Source organism: Schistosoma haematobium, chromosome 2, assembly GCF_000699445.3.
Source record: "Schistosoma haematobium chromosome 2, whole genome shotgun sequence".
Lineage (NCBI taxonomy): Eukaryota > Metazoa > Platyhelminthes > Trematoda > Strigeidida > Schistosomatidae > Schistosoma > Schistosoma haematobium.
In genome coordinates, this window is record NC_067197.1 from 46219435 (window position 1) to 46241383 (window position 21949).

Here is a 21949-nt window from a genome sequence, read left to right on the forward strand (position 1 = left end):
TTTTGATTCTTACCCAACAAACACTTCTCCAGCTTTCTTCTGACTTGTGACTGGGATTCTATACGTTCGAGTGTTGTAGTTGTATGCCGTATTCTACGTTATTCAAGTAGTGAACATAATACAAACAAGACTGAAGGAACGGAAAACATGCTATATAGATGTATGAAATTGAACTGAATATGATTCTGTGTAAAAAATTCTGCACTTATAAATGTAACCGGTTTATTCTAGTAGTGCTTTTGACACAGACGATAGAGAAGTACAAGGAGTTTGTGAGACTGTGTGGCTTACATTATGAAGTGACCTTAGTTAACCGGTGAAAATAAAGAAGTACTTAATATTTCATTCTGGTAAGGAATATCCCAGCAGTGTGCGTCCTCAATCCCACTAAGGATTGGATCCAGCACCCTTAGGTTTTGCTGTGTGTTTAACCTATAGATAGCTCAGTCGCCACCCAATGGTAGGGTTTTGGATGTATACAACTGAGACATGTCATATCAAGATGAAAGAGCTGCTCATTGCTTCGGTTTGTCTAATACCAGTTCGTGATGTAAATTCAGAATGATTAAACATAACACGACAATGTGGAAGTTGGAATTTTACTAAATTAATATATTAGTAGGAATAAGTAAACTAGTTAATGCCAAAAGTTATTACATTTGTGTAGAATAAAAAAGCTGAATAGATTATAATTGAATTCATATAATACTTCCATAGATAAACTAACATTTTCTCTACTTAAACAGGCAACACATGATAATCCAAGGTTCCAGAGTTGGTTTTTCGAATCCAAAATATATACAACCCGATTTCTATAGGTATTTGACTTATCATATGAGTACCAATCAATTAATTAGTCCATCATTCGTACTACTTAAGGAATGTGATATACCATGATTTATCCAGTATATAAATGAAATGAGCTGTTGAGTTTTCTATTGAAACTTAATCTATTCACTTGGTGTTGTTTACTTGTATCTTACCATTGTTATTTAAGACTACAATTCATCAGTCTCTTCTCAGCATGTGTGCATCTTGCATCTATATTGCTTGAAGTCACAAACTTTATAAGCAAAGATGGATAGTAATTAGCAGAGGAATCCAATGTGACGCGCGTTTCGTCCTATTTGGGACTCGTCAACCGGATGTACTTACATCTCAGGTTTGATGTTCACTCTGGGACTCGGACCCAGTATCGTTCGCTACAAACGCCATCGCGTTATCCATTTAGCTATTGAATCCTGATAGCCAAATGATTAAAATAACTCTTTTCAAGTGGACAAATATTTAGCGATAAAGTTAGATGCAAGAGAAAGATTATCATATGTCCGTCTCTTGCAATTTCCTATAGCTGATTCACTATCTGAAAGATTGCTGTTTATGATAGTCATGCAGACCCCAACCAAGTAGTCTGTATCTACCAACATGGCTCCGACCAGACGTTAGTGACTTCAAGGACTGATGCCATGTTTTGGTTTGGCCGCTCTCATAACTTTCTTCTAACACGTAGCCCAATCATCTCAGTCGATGGAGATGTACAACGTCAACTGATTTACCATCATCCCCCAATACACTTCGTCTAACCTCACTATTACTTAGCCGGTGATCCCAACAGATGCTGGAAATATTTCTAAGACATCTGTGATCAAAATCTGAGAATATCCATATACGTTTTGAGTAACTGAATCTGAGATAATACAAGTGAATTATCTACCAAAGAATGTGGAGTACCACATGAAGAAATGATACGATTAATGTATACTGAGTATTTCAAAGCCTGTATAACCACAGTGTATCAATTGAACACACCAGTATTTAAGTATGTACGTTATAACAGCGGCTTACATTACTTATAACAATCAACCTTCATTCATTCTGTTATAAATCCGAATCCCACTTCATCTTATTTAACTTGAGCGGTCAGGTATTATACTGATAGCCATCATAATTAAAAGGAATGAAAGCCGAGCAAGCGAACTACTGACTAGTTACTTAGTCACGGTTGAAGTTTAGATTTATCAAAAATGAAACAGTTGTCACTGATAACTATGAATGATAGTCGCGTCACATAGCAAGTTGATTAAAGCTGGAATTATACCACTGGATGCCGATCCAGTGGTTAGGCGTTCACTGCGTGCAATTAAAGTCCTGGTACGGTCAAAGGTGGGAAGAGTTAGCTCCCCTTCTCGAAATGCTCTCACATGAACACATGTATACATCCACTGACAGGGAAGTTTTACTCACCACCTCGCAGCATTACTATTGTTCACGAAATTGAAAGGACGAAAAGCGAATGTTCGGCGCTTTAACCGGGTTGATGGACACTGAGAGTCCATCTAGGGGAGTTCGAAAACCCTCATTTCAAACAAATGGTATACATGCGCTACAGGATCCTGAGGGAAAAAAGGTGTATGAACCTATTCTTTATCACCGGCTACCATGAGATTGCATCTCCTAACATTGCTTCATTGCCTTGTACACTAGACCTTTAGGTGAAAGGTCTGAGGAGTGGCCTTCTAAGAAAACCACCTGCTTCAGTTTGGGCACCTGGCCAGTATCTCAGCCCCTATACAAATCGGATGATGAAGTGTGGCGCATATATATATTTAGTGCCTCCTTGTACCAATGTTTCTGTGTTTAAATAATAATGATCCTTAGTGGTACTATAGATTGGCATTGTTGAATACCATATTAGAGCAAAACAACTCTCCAGTGTTCATATGACCAATACCATCTACGAATATGTAATTAATGAATGAATCAATTTAAATCCAATACTAAAATAGTACATACATAAATACAATGGCTACCTTTTCATATTTATACTCGAAGACTATTGACCATGAGTTACTAATTGCAATTAAAATAGAGTAATATTAATAATATTATCAATAATAATGATGATACAGGCTTAAGATGACAAACAACACAAAAAAAAGAGGAGTGAGATCCAAATAACCAACCATTAGAGAAGTAGGACAGAAATGTGTATAGAATGATGAATAATCACATTTACAAAAACAAAAAAACAAGTCCTTTTTTTTTAAATTTCAATGATATCCCCTCGTAACAGAAACAATTGACAAGTAGACATCTGAAAGACACCACACACACACACCCACACACATACACATTGTCTTCAAAGAACTACATGAAACAATCAGTCCTTAATTCAACATACAACAGAATATATAGTTCGATAGATACCAATCATAATATTATACTATTAAGATAAGACAAGAAAAAGGGGGACTAATGATGCTCTTAGCAACAATTGGAAGAAGAAAAAACATAGCAATACGCGAATTGTGAACACAGTAGGAACAGATGAATTATCAATGTACTTTTTTTTCTTATTTGTTCATGAATCAATATTATACTGTTTACAGCAGTTAAACCATCACAACCAGTGTTGTTGATTTCTATAATAAAAGTTACTTCTTTTCTTAAATAAAGAATAGAAATATAAAAAGAAATGAAAGCTTTCTATACAGAACTAATTGAGTGGGGAAAAAGAAAGAAGAAGACGATGATTCAACACATACAAGATCATAAAAAAAAGAACAAGATGACTACTAATCAGAAGTCAAGGAATAAATCAGCATTGTTTAACATCAATCCAATCATAAGAAACAAAATGGGAACACACATAAAACATACTACTCATTAGAAGTAATAATGAACAAGATTTATTAACATTGTATCGAAGAGAAGAAACAGTGAATCCTCATCATCATCAACAACAACGACCAGAAAAAGACAATTCATCACATACAAGATCTAGAGGAAAGAAGAACAATGTGACTACTAATCAGAAGTCAAGGAATAAATGAATATTGTCTAATATCAATCCAATTAAATGTAATGAGAAGAATTCAATACGAACACATTAAACATCCTATTCATTAGAAGTAACAATGAACAAGATCCATGAATACTGTATTGAAAAGAAGAAACAGTAAATTATCAACAACAATAACAACAACAAACTTACTTACTTACACCTGTCACTCCTCGTGGAGGAATATAGATCACCACCCAACAGCACTATTCATTTAACAACAACAAATAAGGTTCATTTATATTCCAACAAGTTTATGAATGAACAAAGAGAATACATAATTCAGTTAAAGATGAGTTTTTACTTATCATTTTTGACAGATAAAACTGAAATAAAGAAGAAGAAGAAGAAGAAGAAGGAAGAAGGAAGAAAAGAGAAAAACAAATTGGGAAAATACATATTCAATAAACTTTTCTTTAATAAAAATGATAATAGATATGTGTATATAATAAAGAAAAGAAAGTTTTTTCCCGAATGAATGAATGAATGAAGGTTGTCAATCATATATTCATGTGTGTGTGTGTGTGTGTGTGTGTGTAGGTTTGTATGTATCAAATATGCAGATATACTTTTTTTTTAAATTCTAAAATAAATTAGCTACATCCATTGGAAGTTCACTAATTTTTGTACTATAGAATTTTTCTAAATCTTTTAATAAACGTTCATCAGCTAATGTAACAAAATTGATAGCAACACCTTTACGACCAAAACGACCTCCACGACCAATACTAAAAATAAAAAAAAAATTAAATAAATAGAGAGGGGGAGGGAAAGGAAGAATTAAAAGTTACTTTATGAAAGAGATTAATATAATTATCAATATAGGATTGTGGAGATTATTAATTTATTGATTAAGATCATGAATCAATTGATGTTAGATCATCGACGTCTACTGTTTCTAGGTTTTCAATGATGATGTAACATCAATCGGTTCATGATATCAATCATCTGTTCACTAGTGACTGACTTCAAGAGATACTCCTGGAGTTCTAGTGAGAAGCAGTGACTAGTGGAATTCAACGAGGTCTGTTGTGAGATATCAGCTTACTGAAGACAATGGTATACAATGGCGCAACTTCGTGGATTGGTTGAAGTTAGACATTAACACTATTGGATGCCGGCCAGCTCAGTGGTCTAATGGTTAAGCGCTTGATCCGAGACTGATATGTCCTGGGTTCGAATCTCGCGGGGTGCGGGATCGTGGATGAGCACTTTTGAGGAGTCCCATACTAGGACGAAACGGCCTTCCAGTACTTCCAGGTTTCACATGGTGATCTAGCTTCAATTGACTCATGATTTCAATCTGTGAAATTAATACAATTATCAAAAAAATTGTACATTTTCCTTCAAGTCGAATGATGGCTTGAAATCATGTTAAGAAATTAGCTTTCGGACTCAACAGTTAAATGTACACTGTATCCCAGTGTTGATATTTATAGGATGTAAATATAGTGATAGATATTGATCAATTGTAAGGCTTAATATAAACATCGGGAAAAATTCAAATCTCTACGTATTAAATTATGAGCCATTCCAAATTGATGATATGCAGAGACTTTGTATTTATTTATTGATTTTGTCTGAAAGGTGCTTATGTGAAGGAGTAATACCATACAGCGGAACATAATGTCCAGTAATATGCTTTTTTTAGGGCAAAATGGAAATAGCTCAACTGATGTTAGCACCTGACTAATGACGATCCACAACCCGATGCTACAGAGAACTATATAGACAGGGTCCCAAGAACTGCCAACGGACAAGGTTGGGTGTCCAGTGCTTTCTCGAGACTATAAACCGAACCACAATCCCTACACGGAATTACGTGTGGTCGAAAAGCGAGGTCAAGTCATGTATGAAGTAGAGGTGAAAGAGACAGGTGGACTCGACACCGGCGTCAGCTACCAAAATGATTAACCTTATATCTCCCATAGACAAACAGAAATCTCCTGCTTAAAGTTCTGATGGATACATTCAACGTACCCCCGGTCGCGATGAATTTCATAAATGAACTGACTTGCGTTTCAGAAGGTTGATGAGACAACGGCGACAAACAGTCAAGATGCAGTTGAATACCAGGAATATACGCTAATGAAAATGGGAGTTGTTAGGGATGCTAGATCTTCAGAATGCACTCGGTAAACTTCTTTTTTTGTGACTTAATTGTGAAGACTTTAATTTTACATTTTCGCCACAAAAGCGCCTATTATTACTTTCAGTTTGTTTCCCACCTGAAAGGAGCTTAAACGTCATTGGTTTGTTTCATCTTTTAGTATGTAATTTTGTGACACTTTTCAATGACATTTTTGTTTTGTATATATTACGCATGAGTTGAGTGCTTGTTATTCGTTCTTCCGGGTTGCTTTTAAAATTATACATCTATTCTCTGTTGATTCTGGTATTCTTTCTCTAGTTAGCAGGGTTGATGTGCAGACGAATGTCTCATCTTCGTCCTGTTAGTGTTGTTGGATTACATTCCGTTTGCCAGTTTAAGGTGATATCTTAGTCCCTCGAACATAGTAGTACTAGACTCGTATTATGTATATGGTTAAAGTTGAGTTTCTATACCTTGGAAAGTATGTAATGCATTAATCTAACATGAAAACTGGTTAACTTTGCCTAGAAACTATCGAAACAACGATGAGATGTAGGTTGACATGATAAACTGATCAGAAATAACTTTTTCTGCCGTTCCAAATTGAATACTGGATTATAAGAGCTCCAGTAATCATCGCAATAAAGTGCATAAATATTCTGAAAAGACAAATAAGTTTTTTTACCGAATGATTTTCGTATTCAAGGCATAAAAAGCAATAACTAACATAAAAAGTTAATTCTTTAAGCATACACTTTATTTTTGTTCCATATTCTAACTTCCCAAAATGTGGTCATCAAAATAGGGAACATTCGTAAGTCGCTAGTATTTGGTTATGAATACCTGAGAAGTATCGCTCTCGTATTATGGGACCATTGTGTAAACAATACTGAGGTTAGACAAAGAGTATTAGATAAATATAGATAATAGGCGGGTAATATTGTTAATATTCGACAACTAACGTGATTAGTACATAAATTACATATACCCAACGATGGCCTATAACAATCTGCTATGATAATTAGTATAGGAATAGGTTTAAAAGAAACTAAAGTTATAAAAATCAAGGAGTCATATCAGTCTACAAAATTACTGATTATCGGAATAAGCTGAGTAGGAATATGTAAACTCCCCAGTTGGAGACTTTAAGTGACATAACACAGAATTAGTCACAATGGTGCAGATGCATTCACTCTTTGTCATGGATACTATTGATGTTTCTACTAATTTGATATTTGTTTTAATAAGTTGTACGTTTCGTTGTGTTTATACAGTGTAGCATCTAGAACCGATATATACACGTGTCAGTTTCTACAATGCTTATAACCTATTGACTAATTCTATATTACAAATAAATTTCTTATACGATTCGCAGTGTTTTTGTTTTTGATTTGATTTGATTTGAACATACAAATATTGGTACAAAGGAGCACCAAATACATATACACCACACAAGTCACTTGATATGTGCATAAGCTGTGATACTGTTAGGGTGCTCAGATCGAAATAGGTGGTTTTCTAAAGGGACCATACCCGGAGCCTTCGATCTAAAGGTCTGATCCACAAGGCAGATGCAATCATATGGTAACCGGTGACAAATATTTGGTTCATACATCATTTATCCCTTCAGGATACTGGAGCCCATGCACATATCATTGGTTTGGAATTAGGGTTTTCCAACTCCCCTACATGGATCGTTCATATCCACCAACCCGGTTGATGCATCGGATATTCGCTTTTCGTCCTCTCAATTTTGCAGTATTAATAATAATAATAATAACAATAATAATAATAGTATAATATTCACTTACCGATGTATATAACTTTCTAAATTTGTTGGTAAATCAAAATTAATTACCAATGAAATTTGTTGTACATCAATACCACGTGATAATAGATCAGTAGATATTAAAATACGACTTGAACCACTTCGAAATGCTGTCATAATATTATCACGTTCTATTTGTTCCATTTCACCATGCTAATGAATTATTGAATATAAAAGAATCATACATAAGATAAATAAAACATTGAAAGTTTAGTTAAATAAACTGTAATATTGATTTCAGTTGATGATATTTTATTCTAACTCCGACTGTAGATCTTCTAGGGTTAATGCTAATCATAAGCCCATACAAAGGAGGAGGGTTGGGGATAAGGTCAGCAACCTCATCTTATTAAATATAACCTTGCTAAAAAAACGCTAACAAGAATAAAAAATATTTTAGTATTGAATGTGATACAGTCAAGTTTAAGTTTCTTTAAAGCTATAAAGCCCCCAAATGCCCTGGTACGGCCGAGGATGAGGAGAAACCGTTAGCTCTCTCTAAATGCTCTCACATGGCCATGTTTATACAGCCACTGTCAGAAAATTTCTACTTACTGTCTTCTAGCAGAATTACTGTTTTTTTACGAAATTGAAAGGACGAAAAGCGAATGTCCGGTGCTTTAAGTGGGTTGGTGGATATAAAGGATCCACCTAGAGGGGTTGGGAAACCCTGATTTCAAATCAATGGTGTACATGGGCTCCAGTATCCTGAGGAAACAAATGGCGTATGAACCAATCGTTGGTCACCGACTATTATGGGACTCCACTTCATAACATTGCTTCACTGACTTGTGGATCAAACATTTAGATCAAAGGCTTGGGGTATGGCCACCTAACAACAGCAAACGCTTCGATTTGGGCACCCAGGTAGTATCTCAGCCCTCGCACAAATCGAACGATTTATGTGGCGGATATCTATTTGATGCTTTCTTGTACCAATGTTTGTGTTGGAATAAATAAATAAGGCAATTACAACCGATTTCCAGCTGATGTCGAACACAATCTGCAATCATTGATCAATATTATCATCTGAACATAAATCAGTCAGTTTCTAATCAACCAATACGTCAAAAACCAACGTTTAATGACTTTACAAAATGATTTTGAGTCACAATTTCTATGAACCCTTGCTTTAATCTACTCATTGTTTTAAATCAATCAATATTGCGCGTCAATGCAGATGATGATCTAACAGATGTAATACACGTCGCTGTTATCTCAGACAAAGAAGATTTACTGTCTTGTCAATTGATCCACCCCCCATTTGTATCTAATACTCTATAGATAAAACTTTTGATGAAATTTTAAAGTTTTATTTTGTTTACAATAGTGATAAGTCTTTTAATTGAACTCTCAGTTTCATAATCTCTTTTGAGTAACTTCCAGACTAAATCTACATGGCGAATTGAACACGACAGAAAAGGTGCGAAATATGGAAAAAATGTTTTACTCCAATGTTCGTTTATGTTCTGAAAATCTAGGGTATTTATAGTATTTTAGATGGTCTCGAGCTTCCGGAAAATTCTGGAACGCTACTAAACGCAGTAGCGATATAGGTAATCATCCAATCAGAAAGTTAACATTTGACTTGTCACGTTCCAGATGCTTCTGGCAAAAATTCTACTGAATGCTGATTGGATAAGATGTTTCTCAGCATTTTCAGATGAGATTTCTGAATTTCCCCAACATTGAGAACCAATGTAAGACTACCATTTTACAAGGTATATTTCTATTTGTAAATCAGATGGCTTAGTGGTTAAGTCATCAGTAAGTCTCAGTTTCCCGATACCCAACCGTTGTTGCTACCTCGACGTGGTGATTGGGCTTGCCTATCGTGATGAAGCAATCGAGCTATACTGGCTGGAACAACCGTTCCGAAGGCGAAGTCGTACTGCTCACTGTACAGAGGTGTGACAGCAGTAAGCTGTTTCCTTCAGACAACCAGCATGACAGCGATGTTGCAGTTCCACAAGGAGGGGTGGAGTTAGAAAAGGTCGACAATAAAAATGCCCACCTCGCCTTATCCCACGCATATCCGTTTCCGGCGGTAAGGTCTCAACAAGTACGGAGCTAACACGAAAATTACTCACAAAAAGGTCGTTTGTGACCGACCTCAAGCAGTTGTCCCTTGGGCACTGAGGTCATGCTCTCAGGTCACTAAGACCACCTCTAATCCAATTTCCTTTTCAGGTACCTCCAGAAGAACCCTTCCACGGTGTGGGCAACCGGGAAGTGATAACCGCCCTCATACCTCTAACAGCACTCAAAACCACTGAGTTTCCAGATAGATAATATTTACATGTAGTATATTACAATAGTCTAAATTACCATAAAATGAAATGTGAATTATACTTACCATTGCTGATACAATAAAATCACGCTCAATTAATTCGTTTGTTAACCATTCAACTTTTCTACGTGAATTACAAAATATTACTGCTTGTGTTATTGTAATTGATTGATATAAATCACATAATGTTTCTAATTTCCATTCTTCTTGTTCAACATTAACATAAAATTGACGTATACCATCTAATGTTAATTCTTCTTGTTTTAATAAAATACGTACTGGATTACGCATAAATTGTTTTGATATTTCTAATACTTCATCAGGAATTGTTGCTGATAATAAAATAATCTGAGAAAAAGAGAAAAAAATATATCAGTAAGAGTTTTGTGAAGGTTGTAGTAATTTCAATGGTTGAGATTATGGAAGTACTGGACAGCCGTTTCGTCCAACTGTGGGACTCCTCAGTAGTGCGCATCCACGACCCCACCTCGCGGGATTCAATCCCAGGACCTATCAGTTGCGCGCGCGAGCGCTTAACCGCTAAACTACTGACCTGGCCAATATCCAACGGTGTCGATATCTGACTTCAACTAATCCACGAAATTGAGCGACATATCCACTATTGTCATCAGTGAGTTACTATCTCACGACAAGCCCGGTTGAAATCTACTGGTCGCTGCTTTTCACTAGAACAAAATATTAAGAAGTACACGTAAGAAAACAAAATGGTAAAAATATGGATACAGAAATGAACCATTCAAAAGTAGGCTCTTAAATGCCTTTGTGCGGCCGAAGGTAAGGAGAGCCAGCTCTTCCACTCTCTCTCTCTCCTGAAATGCTGTCATATGGCCACGCGTATACAGCTACTTAAAAAGAAGTCCTTGCTACCTTCTCGCGGTATGAATGTTGTTCAAGAAACTGAGAGGACAAAAACTGAATGTTCGATGCTTTAACCGGGTTGGTAGAGACGGAGGACCTATCTAGGGGATTGGTGAACACTAATTCCAAACCAATGGTGTACATGAGCTCCAGAATGCTGAAGGAAGAAATCGCATATGAACCAATTATCGGTCACTGGTGTTGGGGATGTTAGATCCCCAGAACTCACTTGGTAAATACCTTATTTTTGTTATTCTATTTTGAAAATTTGAGTTTCTTGTTTTCACGCCAAAATCGCTTTTTCAATTTCATGTCGTATTTCCCACTTGGGAGAATCTTAAATGTTATTGGTTCGTTGTATCTTTTAGTATGCTATTTTGTAACACTTCCCAATGACAATTTTATGCTGTATATATACGTTTGATTTGTGCTTGTCGTGGTTCTTCAAGCTTCTGGCTGCTTGCGAAATATATTTCCCCGTTTCGAACTTGAACTTTTCTCTCTAGTTAGTGGGGTTGGGACGCATCATAATAACTAGCTTATTGGTCTTTGGTCAGAGTTTTTGTTCCGTTCGCAGAGTAGGTGAACTCGTAATCGCTTCAAACATAACAACTGGCTACCATAGGACTGCATCTCCTGACGTCGCTCCACTGCCTTGTGGACCAGACCTTTGGATCGAAGGCTTCGGGTATGACCCCCTAAGAAAACCACTTACTTTGGGTCTGGGCATCCGGGAAGTATCATAGTCCTCACTCAAATCGAATGATTTGTGCGATGTATATCTGTTTTGTACCTCCTTGTACCAATGTTTATGCGTTTAAATGAATAAATAAGAATAATTATCATGGAAACTACAAGGGAGAGTTGAATCTCCTCACTCTCAACCATAACAAGGCATTTGGGGGTTAAATGAAGAGCAACTTGTTTTATAGAAATTATGTGTAAATTGAAAGATTTGTTTATTTAGCAATTGAATTTTTCACTAAAAAGAACTTTTTTTAGCAAATATCAAAATATAAGATATAATAGAAGTATATATTAAAAGAATGACTATATAAAAACTTGAACAACATCATCTGTAAATGGATTTTGTGTTGATGATGTTGTTCAGAAGAATGATGAAAGGTCCACGACCAAACAATCCAGCTCAAACAAAGAAACTTCATTAAAATCATCCACCTGAACTCTTCTCCACCATCTCACAATTATCAATGTTTAACTGTTTTACTAATTGAAACTTTCACATTATTAACACTACATCCTGTTTATTTTGATGTCATCTAGTAACAATTTAGTTGTAAGGATCAATAAAATGATCCTAGGTAACATGTATAATGTTGTAGTGGCCCTATCCTAACTTCTGAAGAGAATAATTGTTTCGATTTTCGCAGCAATTTTACACGCCTATCCTTTTGATCAGTGTTAGGAAGATATAGGACAAATAGTTGATGGTCGAATGTAAAATCATCATAAGACTGGTTACGTATCACTTGCTCCTGTGAGTAATCATGAGCTTCTACTTGCGCACATATATACGTATCAGTCAGCAACAACCTAGAACTTCGTACGTACGTACGTACATCAGTTCAAGTTGCCATACCACATTAGCACACAGATACATTTGTCGGTTCAAATCCCTTAGTAGCAGAGGTAGTAAATATATGATCAGTAATTGGAAATATTATAGTTTGAAGATGTTATTCAAGGAGTATAAACCAGTGAAATAAATTTGGAAAGAGAAAAAACAAACGAACATGAAGAATTCAGAAGATTAGAACTTGGGAAAACACAAAGAGTGGATGCACCTGCGCCATTGCTAACAATTTTGAGTCATGCGTCATTCAAGGTCTCTAACTATCAAGTCCTATCGTTTTGAGAATCCCAAGCAGTTAGTCTACACCTACCAACATGGCTCAGTCCACTTGTCAGTGACTTCATGGATTTGTACCATGTTCTGGTCTAGTCGCCACTAGCTTTCTTCCAATCTACTCTCACACCATAAAACATCGCACATCGAGGCAGTCGGTGGTTGGGCATACGTAACACGTGTCCCAGTCATCTTAACTGATGAAGTTCCATTATTTATCAATTGGTTTGCAATCCTTACCTGGTGCCCCTCTCCTAACAACTCCATTACTTACTCGATGGTCCCAGAATATACGAGCGATGCTTCGAAGACACCTATGATCGAATACTATTAACCTACTGTTATGACCTTGAATGTCTGACTTTTCTATCACGCGACTTATCTACCAATCCGAATACGACTTATACGAATCTTCACACTAGGCCAACCAATGACGTTCAACCGGTGTGGGCAGTCTAGCGTCCTTATTGATCCTATGTCCTCCGAGCCCTTCCACTTGAGTCCAGAACACAATACCAGCTTCCGTAATATGAATCGAATCAGGGCAGATCGTTTATTTCAGACATACCCGGTTTATATATCAATCAGACAGACCACAACGTACCATAAAATAGAAAATAACATGTGTACACAAATAAGCCAAAAAGTGGCTGTGAACGAGGGGGACAGTGAATAATAGACTGAGCATAGCTTAAGAATCGTAAATCGTGCAATAATAAAATATAGGTCAAAATAAAGCTTATAATAAGAGGAATATAAATATACATAATCTAATTATTCAATAGTTTTACAATAAGAATATTTATAGAATATTAGTCCATTAGTAGTCCTCGGGAGTTACCTGTAATTTAATCTTCACTGGGTTATAACACCTACAAATATCCTCTACTCTTACCGGCCATGTTTCACAGCCATTAAAGTAGGACGGAACGAACTGCTGTACAGAAAACTCGTCCTTTAGTTGACTTATATACGTATATGAATGCTTGAACATAGATAAGTCTGCTAATTGAATATAAGATCCAATTTTCTAGTCACTTCTAATAGCCTCTGACTAAATCTACACAGTAACGTGATTACAAGAGAAAAGGAGCGAAGTGCAAGAATCAAAGACTGATGATAAGGATTTATTTGACTGCTGATACAAGTCAAAATGATTTAGGAATGCACAGCATCTGATATTATTTAGTCCCACTTAGATTAACAGTCAGAATTCTTCTTAAGATGTTAATCCATGTCACAGATGATTGAAAGCAAAATCAATTATGTATGTCATTCGCACTCCAAATGATTCAGTTGTTACTGGTCATGTAATAAATGTTTATGTAATGGTCTTGTACTAAATCTAAATACTAGACTATGGTTAAAGACAGTTTTTATAGTTATACACAATAACCTACATATACTTGACATTTACGCATTCATACCAGTCATTTGTGCTTGAGGACAAGCTTGTTTGAAATATACCCCTATCTAATAATTGTTTATTCTTACACAGGAGGTAAGCCCAACAGTCAAAGTGTTGAAGTCGATTCATCGTTAAAAAAAGAATCTAGATAAGTATTCGTAATAAGGTTAGAGAGAAACCGATAACAAGCAAGCTACCAACACCTGTAATCTGCATACAATAAATGATAATTTAACAGTAATTTAATAACAGAATTTCAAACTACTTGTGGATTATTCAGTAGCATGAAAATATGTTCATAAAGTAGCGCGTGAAAAACAGTACAATGAGACAACAAGTGGGCGTAAATTTTCCACGCAAATAGTAACCATGACAGTGCAGAAAAACAATGATCGCCAGGATATACACAAATGAATAGTTATATAAAACTGGCTTCCGTTTGATCGATTGAAACAGTAAAAAAATCCATTGCAAAAGTTCACTTTATCGATGAAGTCATACAAATCATATTGAAAGGGAAAGGTTGAAATTTGATCTAGAAAGTCTTACTCAGTATCAGATTTGAACTATAACACTTACAGACTACCTGGTATATAATGATAGACTGGAAAGTAGATTTTTCGTGTAACTTATTCATTATCGTGCTAATAATAGAATCTGTTCATCATAAGAGAATTCCTTAAAGAACTTGATGTGGCATGGTCGCCGGTAACAACCGGTATTCCCAGCCTGTCACCCATGCAAGTACTGATCGGGCCCAACGTTGCTTAACTGCGGTGGTCGGACGAGAACCGGTGCGCCACCACAATGGCATCGATGTATACACTATTTATCTTCCTTTAAAGAGTGAGATTAAAATTACTTGATACGTTTACTTCTAATTCTTTCTTCCTGTATTATAGCTTTATGCACAATCTTTCTTTTATATATTACTACCATTGAAGTAACTACTCCTATGAATTTGGTGTTCATCTTGTTGTACTAATGAGGTATGGAAACTCGGACCGATGCATATATGTGCCTGGTCCTACGTTGTAACTAACTGACTAAATAACTTAACATCCAGTTGTCGGACGGTAGGTTCAAACCTTCCTCCAATTATTTAAACTGATAAATAATGAAGTTATCAATAATATTTAGATTTTTAACTTAAACCATTAATTGCGTTTTGAGAAAGCGTAATTGGATGTAAGGTTTTACTCTTTAAACTTATCAAATCAGTTTTGATTTACACCAATCATTAATACAAGAATACTGAACTAGTGTTGGTTGTGAGACAAGTAAATGAGAATACCAGTCAAATTTTTCGTACAAAGATGATAACATTCTGTCATTTCATCGCCAGATATAATTAACATGCAACAACTGAAAAAATAACTGTATAGCTTTTTTAAGATGACAATCCAAAATGTAAAGTCATATTTATCGTTCTATATGCCTCATTATCATTTCTACTTAGTACATCACTTTTTATGTAATAAGCCTTACTATATGGGTTAAATATCGATTACGATAGCAATTCATGCTACTTCGAATCTCCATGGTAGAAATATTCGCATTATACCTTATTTTGTTCATTTTTTCAGTGCCAAATATACCACTAATCAATTGAAGTTGACAGTGTCAACCAATAGGTTCTGACTTAGCAGTTTAACGTTATTAATAATAACTACGTGCCAAAAATTTCCTGCGGCAAATTACTTGTCGAATACAGAGTGATATACCCTATTTTGAACCACTATACCTTTAAGGCTTAATAATAATAATAATAATAATAATAATAATAATAATAATAAAAAACTTACTTGAACAGCTGGATCAAGTGACCGAAATATATCTTGAATTTGATCTTTAAATCCTAAACTAAGCATTTCATCCGCTTCATCCAATACAAAACATTTAATTGTCTTTGTACGTAAATAACCACGACTAATCATGTCGAAAACACGTCCAGGTGTACCAACTACAATTTGTTGACCTAACTTTAACTGTTCGATATCAGTTGATACTTGTGTACCACCGATGCAAACATGACAACTAATATTCATATAATCACCAAGTGCTAGAACAACCTATTTACAATAAAGGAAAACAAAGTAATAACTTTCAGTTATCGGGAGTTTTGGGGGGATTGTTGAATACTATCGAGATCATCAATTAACCTCAGTTAAACAAACCACTGAAAACAAGAGAGCAGTGCACAGCTTTTTTTTCCTAATGTGGAATACCCCTAGCACTGGTTGCCTAACTCTATAAGACTGATTCATCATCTCAACGACAATAATTTGCCAAGGGGGAAAATAAGGAAGAATTAGAAAATCTATTAATATCTGGGTTGAATAATATTGAGATCGATTACGTTGTCACTATAAGTAGATGTCAGTTGAATGAATGATAAAACTCATGGTTTATTTCATTAACTGGTTTGTAGAAACAATGTAAATACAGTTGCTTTTAACGTAAAATACAGATTGAACATCAAATACATATGAGTTACAATTTGATATTGAATTTGTATGAGGGTTGGGATATTGCCCTAGGTGCCAAAAATGAAGTAGGTGGTTTTCTTATGAGGAGAACACTTCAGAGCCTTTGAATCAGTGGACACGGAGAGTGCACCTAGGAAAGATGGGAAACCCTGGTTCCAAACTAATGGTGCACATGGGCTCCAGGATCCTGAGGGAACCAGTGGCGTATGAACCAATCGTTGGTCGTCGGCTAGCATCAAACTACATCTCCTGACGTTGCTCCACTGCCTTGTGGGTTAGACCTTAAGGTCAAAGGTTCTGGGTGTGGCCCCCTAAGAAAACCACCTGCTTCACTCTGGGCACCCTGGAAGTATCACAGCCCACACACAAATCAGGGGACTTATGAGGCGCATATGTATTCGGTGCCACGTTGAATCAATGTTTATGTATTCAAATAAATAAATCGCTATGAGGTATTTATCACACTTTCCAAGTCATTATCTAACTCAACATCTCAATGGTAGTTGGCATAAAAATATGCGTTAGAGAAATGCCAGTAGTAGCAAAACGAAAGCATAACATCAGTTTATAAACTCATTGACTGGTGAACTGTAATATGTTAGATGTAAACCACCTTGTTAAGGACTCTGATGATTGTGATGAATGGATGGAAATTTTAGGTGCCACGGATCATAATCAGTTACAAAGGTGGTGTATTCACATTATAGCTTTAGAATTTTCGAATCCAGGTTGCTGCACTACATTATTACAGAGAGATGAAATTGTTAAGAAAAATGTCGGAGTAGTTGTAAAGATATGATTTGAGGGGAAATAATTAGGTTGTTGCAAAAAGAGGATAATTTAAAAACTCAAGATATAAGGTTAAGTAAAGAGTGAATGCATTTACTCTATTGCGACCGATTTTAAACGAGGTCACGAAGGATTAACAGCTATCGGTTACGAAGATCAACTGGGACCTCTAGCAGGTAGCATGCATTCCATTTACACGGCTTAGTCCAACAATCAATAACTTAGTAGACTAACGTCTATTTTTTATTAGCCCGCTCCTAACTTTCTTCCAGCTTATTACTACCTTAGCCAGCATCGCGAACAGAGATAGGCGGTCGTTTGTGATACTTAATATTTTATCTCATCTACATTAGTCAACGAAGATCTGCAACTTTTAAATTGAATTTCTAACCTTACTTAACACCTTGCGCCTAACCACAGCATTTATTACCCTATTTATTTAAACACATAGATATTGGTACAAGGAGGCAACAAATATATATGCGCCACACAAGTCTCATTCGATATGTGTGAGGGCTGTGATACTGCCCGGGTGCCCAAACCGAAGCAGATGATTTTCTTAGGGAGCCACTCCCCGAGCCTTCGACCTGAAGGTCTGGTCCACAAGGCGGTGGAGCATCGTAAGGAGATGCAGTCCCATGGAAGCCGGTGACCAACAATTGGTTCGTATACCATTTATACCTTCAGGATACTGGAGCCCATGTGTATCATTGGTTTGGAATCAGGATTTCCCACCTCCCCTAGGTTGATGCTCCATGTCCACCAACCCGGTTAAAGCGCCGGACATTCACGTTTCGTCCTCTCAATTTCGTAAACAACACCCCCGCCACGAGAAGGCAGTGAGTAGAACTTCCCTGTCAGAGGCTATATACACGTGGCCATGTGAGAGCATTTCGAGAGGGAGAGCGGACTCTCCCCACTCTCGGCCGTACCAGGGCATTTGGAGGATTTTTTAATGGATGATGGCTAGCCATGGAGTCCAGGACTCATATTTCGTCCTATTTGGGACTTGCCAGTTGGATGTACCTGCATTCTAGAGTTGATGTTCACTCCAGGACACGAACCCAGTACCGTTCACTTCAAAAGCCATCGCGTTATCTATTAACCTATGGTTCCATTATATGTGAATAATGCTTCGAAAGCATCTATGATCAAATACTAGTAGTGCCACGTTGTACAACAGTAAGACAGAACAGTGTACTGGTGAGTAGTAAACTCATCGTTTAGTTGGAAGACGAAGATAACAGTAATAATAATGAATAATTCGCAAATTACCATTTGAATTTGTTTCGCTAATTCCCTAGTTGGAACCAGTACTAAAGCTTGACAACGTGGATCATTCGTGCAGATTTGTTGTAAAATGGCAATACTAAATGTAGCCGTTTTCCCGGTACCCGACTGAGCTTGAGCTATAACATTACGTCCTTCAATTGACGGAATTATGGCTCTTTGTTGTATTGCAGAAGGTTTTTCAAAACCATATGCAAAAATTCCACGTAAAAGATTTTCTTTTAAATTCATACTATCAAATGAATCACATACATTGTTATAGTGGCTGTTTATATCGTTGTCCGACTCCATCTACATATGAACAGTAAAGAATAGGAGTATAAAATGTAGGCAATACAAACAAATAACAGTTTATAACATGACGAGAATAGTATATAAACTAAAAGAATTATATAAAAATGATCAAAATATTGATTCAAAAAGGCGTGGGATAAAAAATACACCAAGAAATGTTCAATATTAAATGAAAGGTTATTATTATTAAAGATGGTACAAAACAGAAATTGATAGTGTGAATTTTTATTGACCGACGTGGTTTGGACATGCATCACCTATCCCTACCACCTCTTATCGTCACGCACGATAATGGCTGATGTAGGAGTAATTTGGAAGTTAGAGATAGCCAAACCAAAACGTGGTATCAGTCCGTGAAGTCATCGACTAATAGGCTGAGCTGTCCCGACCGAAGCTGCTACCTTGACGCAGTGGTCGGGCTTGCCTATTGTGATGACCCAACCGAGCTATATTGGCTGGAACATATGTTCCTGTAGGTTCTACCGTGCCAGGCAGGTCGATTGGAGAACGGTAAGACTAAAAGCAGCAACTCAAGGTCTGAGGGCGAAGTCGTACTGCTGACTGTAGAGGGGTGTGACAGCAGTAAGGTGTTTCCCTCGGACAACCAGCATGACAGCGATGCTGTCTTCCCACAAGGAAGGGTGGGGTTAGAAAAGGTCGGCCCTAAAAATGTCACACCTCACCTTACCTCACGGATTTCCGTCTCCGGCGGTAAGGCCCTTTGAAGAACGGAGCTAACACGTTAAAAACCGTCCACGAAAAGGCCGTGCGCGACCGGCCTCAAGCAGTTGTCCCTTGGGCTCTGCGGTCACGCTCCCAGGTCGTCAAGACCAACACTAATCCAATTTCCTTTTCAGGTTCCTCAAGAAATACCCTTCCACGGTGTGGGCAGCCGGGAAGTGATATCAGCCCTCATACCCGTAACAGCACACGAGAACAAGTTGGTCACATTCAAATCCTTCCTACACTTCCTAATACCTCTCTTATCTCCATGACTAACCCTTCTCACGTCTCCTTATCATCTCGCACCGCTAGGGCAAACGATTCGAGTACGTGGAACGCTATTCCTGGTCTCCTGAAACCACACTCTAAACTACACGTAGGAGCTTTTAACGTCCGAACATTGTGCCACATAGGACAACAGGCTTCCTTAGCTAGGACTTTAGAATCCTGCGCCATCGATGTGTGCTGCGTCTCCGAAACGCGCATACAGGATCCGAGTAGCGTCATCTATTTGACCTTACCATGCCAAAATAAAGAACCGACTCGATTCACACGTCGTGTATCTGGAAGCCCAGATTCTGCTTCCCGCGGCCTCGCCGGCGTAGGTATAGCATTGAGTCCTAGGGCAGAACTAGCTCTCTTAGAGTTGATCCCAGTAGACAGTCGTTTGTGCGCTGTCCGACTGAACGGAACAGTAAGGATCCAAAAAGATAGGGACACTCGTCGTTGCCTCTTCGTCGTCTCTGCCTATTCTCCCACTGATTGCAGCGCAGATGATGTAAAAGATGAGTTTTACAGAAAGCTCTCCGACCTTCTCCGAAAAGCTAAGCGCTCGGATGTAGTAATAATGGCCGGTGACTTTAATGCTCAAGTAGGTAAACTAAGCGATAGGGAAAGACACCTAGGTGGATCTTATAGCATCGTGGCTCAAAGAACAGATAATGGCGACCGTCTGTTGCAGCTATGCTCAGATAACCGCCTCTTTCTTGCAAATACTAACTTTAAGCATAAGGAAAAACATCTTTTAACATGGAGACCCCCTAATTCGTCCCAACGTTGGACCCAAATAGATCACATCGCTATCAGCCACCGATGGAGGGGCTCGATAGAAGACTGTCGCTTATTCTGGAGCACATGCCTAGATTCAGATCATGCTCTAGTGCGAGCGCGTATCTGTCTGCCCCTTACTGGACGTAGGAAAAACGCTGCAAGGAAACCTCTTAGGGGCCTACTTAATGATAGTCAAGCTAAGAGTATATTTCAGGAACAACTAGGAAAACAGTTAGGCAGCCATGTACGTGATGCCCACCCCGAGGCAGCATGGAATGATATCCGTAAAGCTGTGGAAACAGCAGTGATATCTGCCAATAAGGTAACCCGTAAGGTTAGGGAGAAACACTGGATCTCAGCAGCATCTATCTCACTGATAGATGCTCGGAAACTCATTCCACCTGGCTCTGAACATAATGAAGAGCGGAGTCAGCTTAAGCGCAAGCTGACAAAAAGTCTACGCAATGATCGCGAACAGTGGTGGGTAGCGAAAGCAAGAGAGATGGAAAAGGCAACGGCAATAGGTAATAGCAGACAATTGTTCAGACTCGTTAAGGAAACCGGAATTAGGAACCCGACCGTTAGCGAAACAATCTCAGAAAAAGATGGACATATTATTCATTCTCAATCCAGGAGATTGGATCGATGGGCAGAACACTTTAGGGATCAGTTCAACTGGCCTTCAGCCACACTTCGGTTTCCCACGATCTCTAGTCAACCTGAATGGCAAGTTAATGTAGGTCCTCCGTCCCTTTACGAAGTTGAAAAAGCCATAGGAAATCTGAAGCGAAGGAGAGCAGCAGGCCCTGACAGGTTTACTCCTGAGATTTTTAAGGATGGTGGTCCAGTATTAGCAATGAGATTAACCGAGGTCTTAGGTAGAATTTGAGAACTGGACGTAATCCCATCTGACTGGTCTCAATCACTGATTGTGCCAGTCTATAAGAAAGGACAAAAGTCCTCTTGTGACAATCACAGAGGAATCAGTTTGACTAATATAGTGTCTAAAATATTAGCTTCAATAATACTTCGACGCCGAATCAAAGCTCGTGAAGAGCAGATTAGAGAAAACCAGGCCGGTTTTCGACCTGGACGTGGTTGTATAGATC

At 37.6% G+C, this 21949-nt stretch overlaps 1 protein-coding gene across 3 annotated transcripts in view; it reads right to left on the reverse strand.

The window, feature by feature from the left end:
• Positions 1 to 21949, reverse strand: part of EIF-4A_2 (Eukaryotic initiation factor 4A-I) — a gene marked incomplete at its 5' end in the record, with an annotated part of 33472 nt that overhangs the window by 4525 nt on the left and 6998 nt on the right. Inside the window, 5 exons of one of the 3 annotated variants that reach the window (XM_051215369.1) lie at positions 3995 to 4569; positions 7745 to 7914; positions 10118 to 10399; positions 16011 to 16277; positions 18759 to 19064. In XM_051215369.1, coding sequence (XP_051068583.1) covers positions 4425 to 4569; positions 7745 to 7914; positions 10118 to 10399; positions 16011 to 16277; positions 18759 to 19064 — 1170 coding nt within the window. In that variant the 3' untranslated portion in view covers positions 3995 to 4424. Of the gene's footprint in view, positions 1 to 303; positions 7915 to 10117; positions 16278 to 18758; positions 19065 to 21949 lie in introns of those variants that run through there. The other 2 variants (XM_051215371.1, XM_051215370.1) reach the window with 2 other exon arrangements.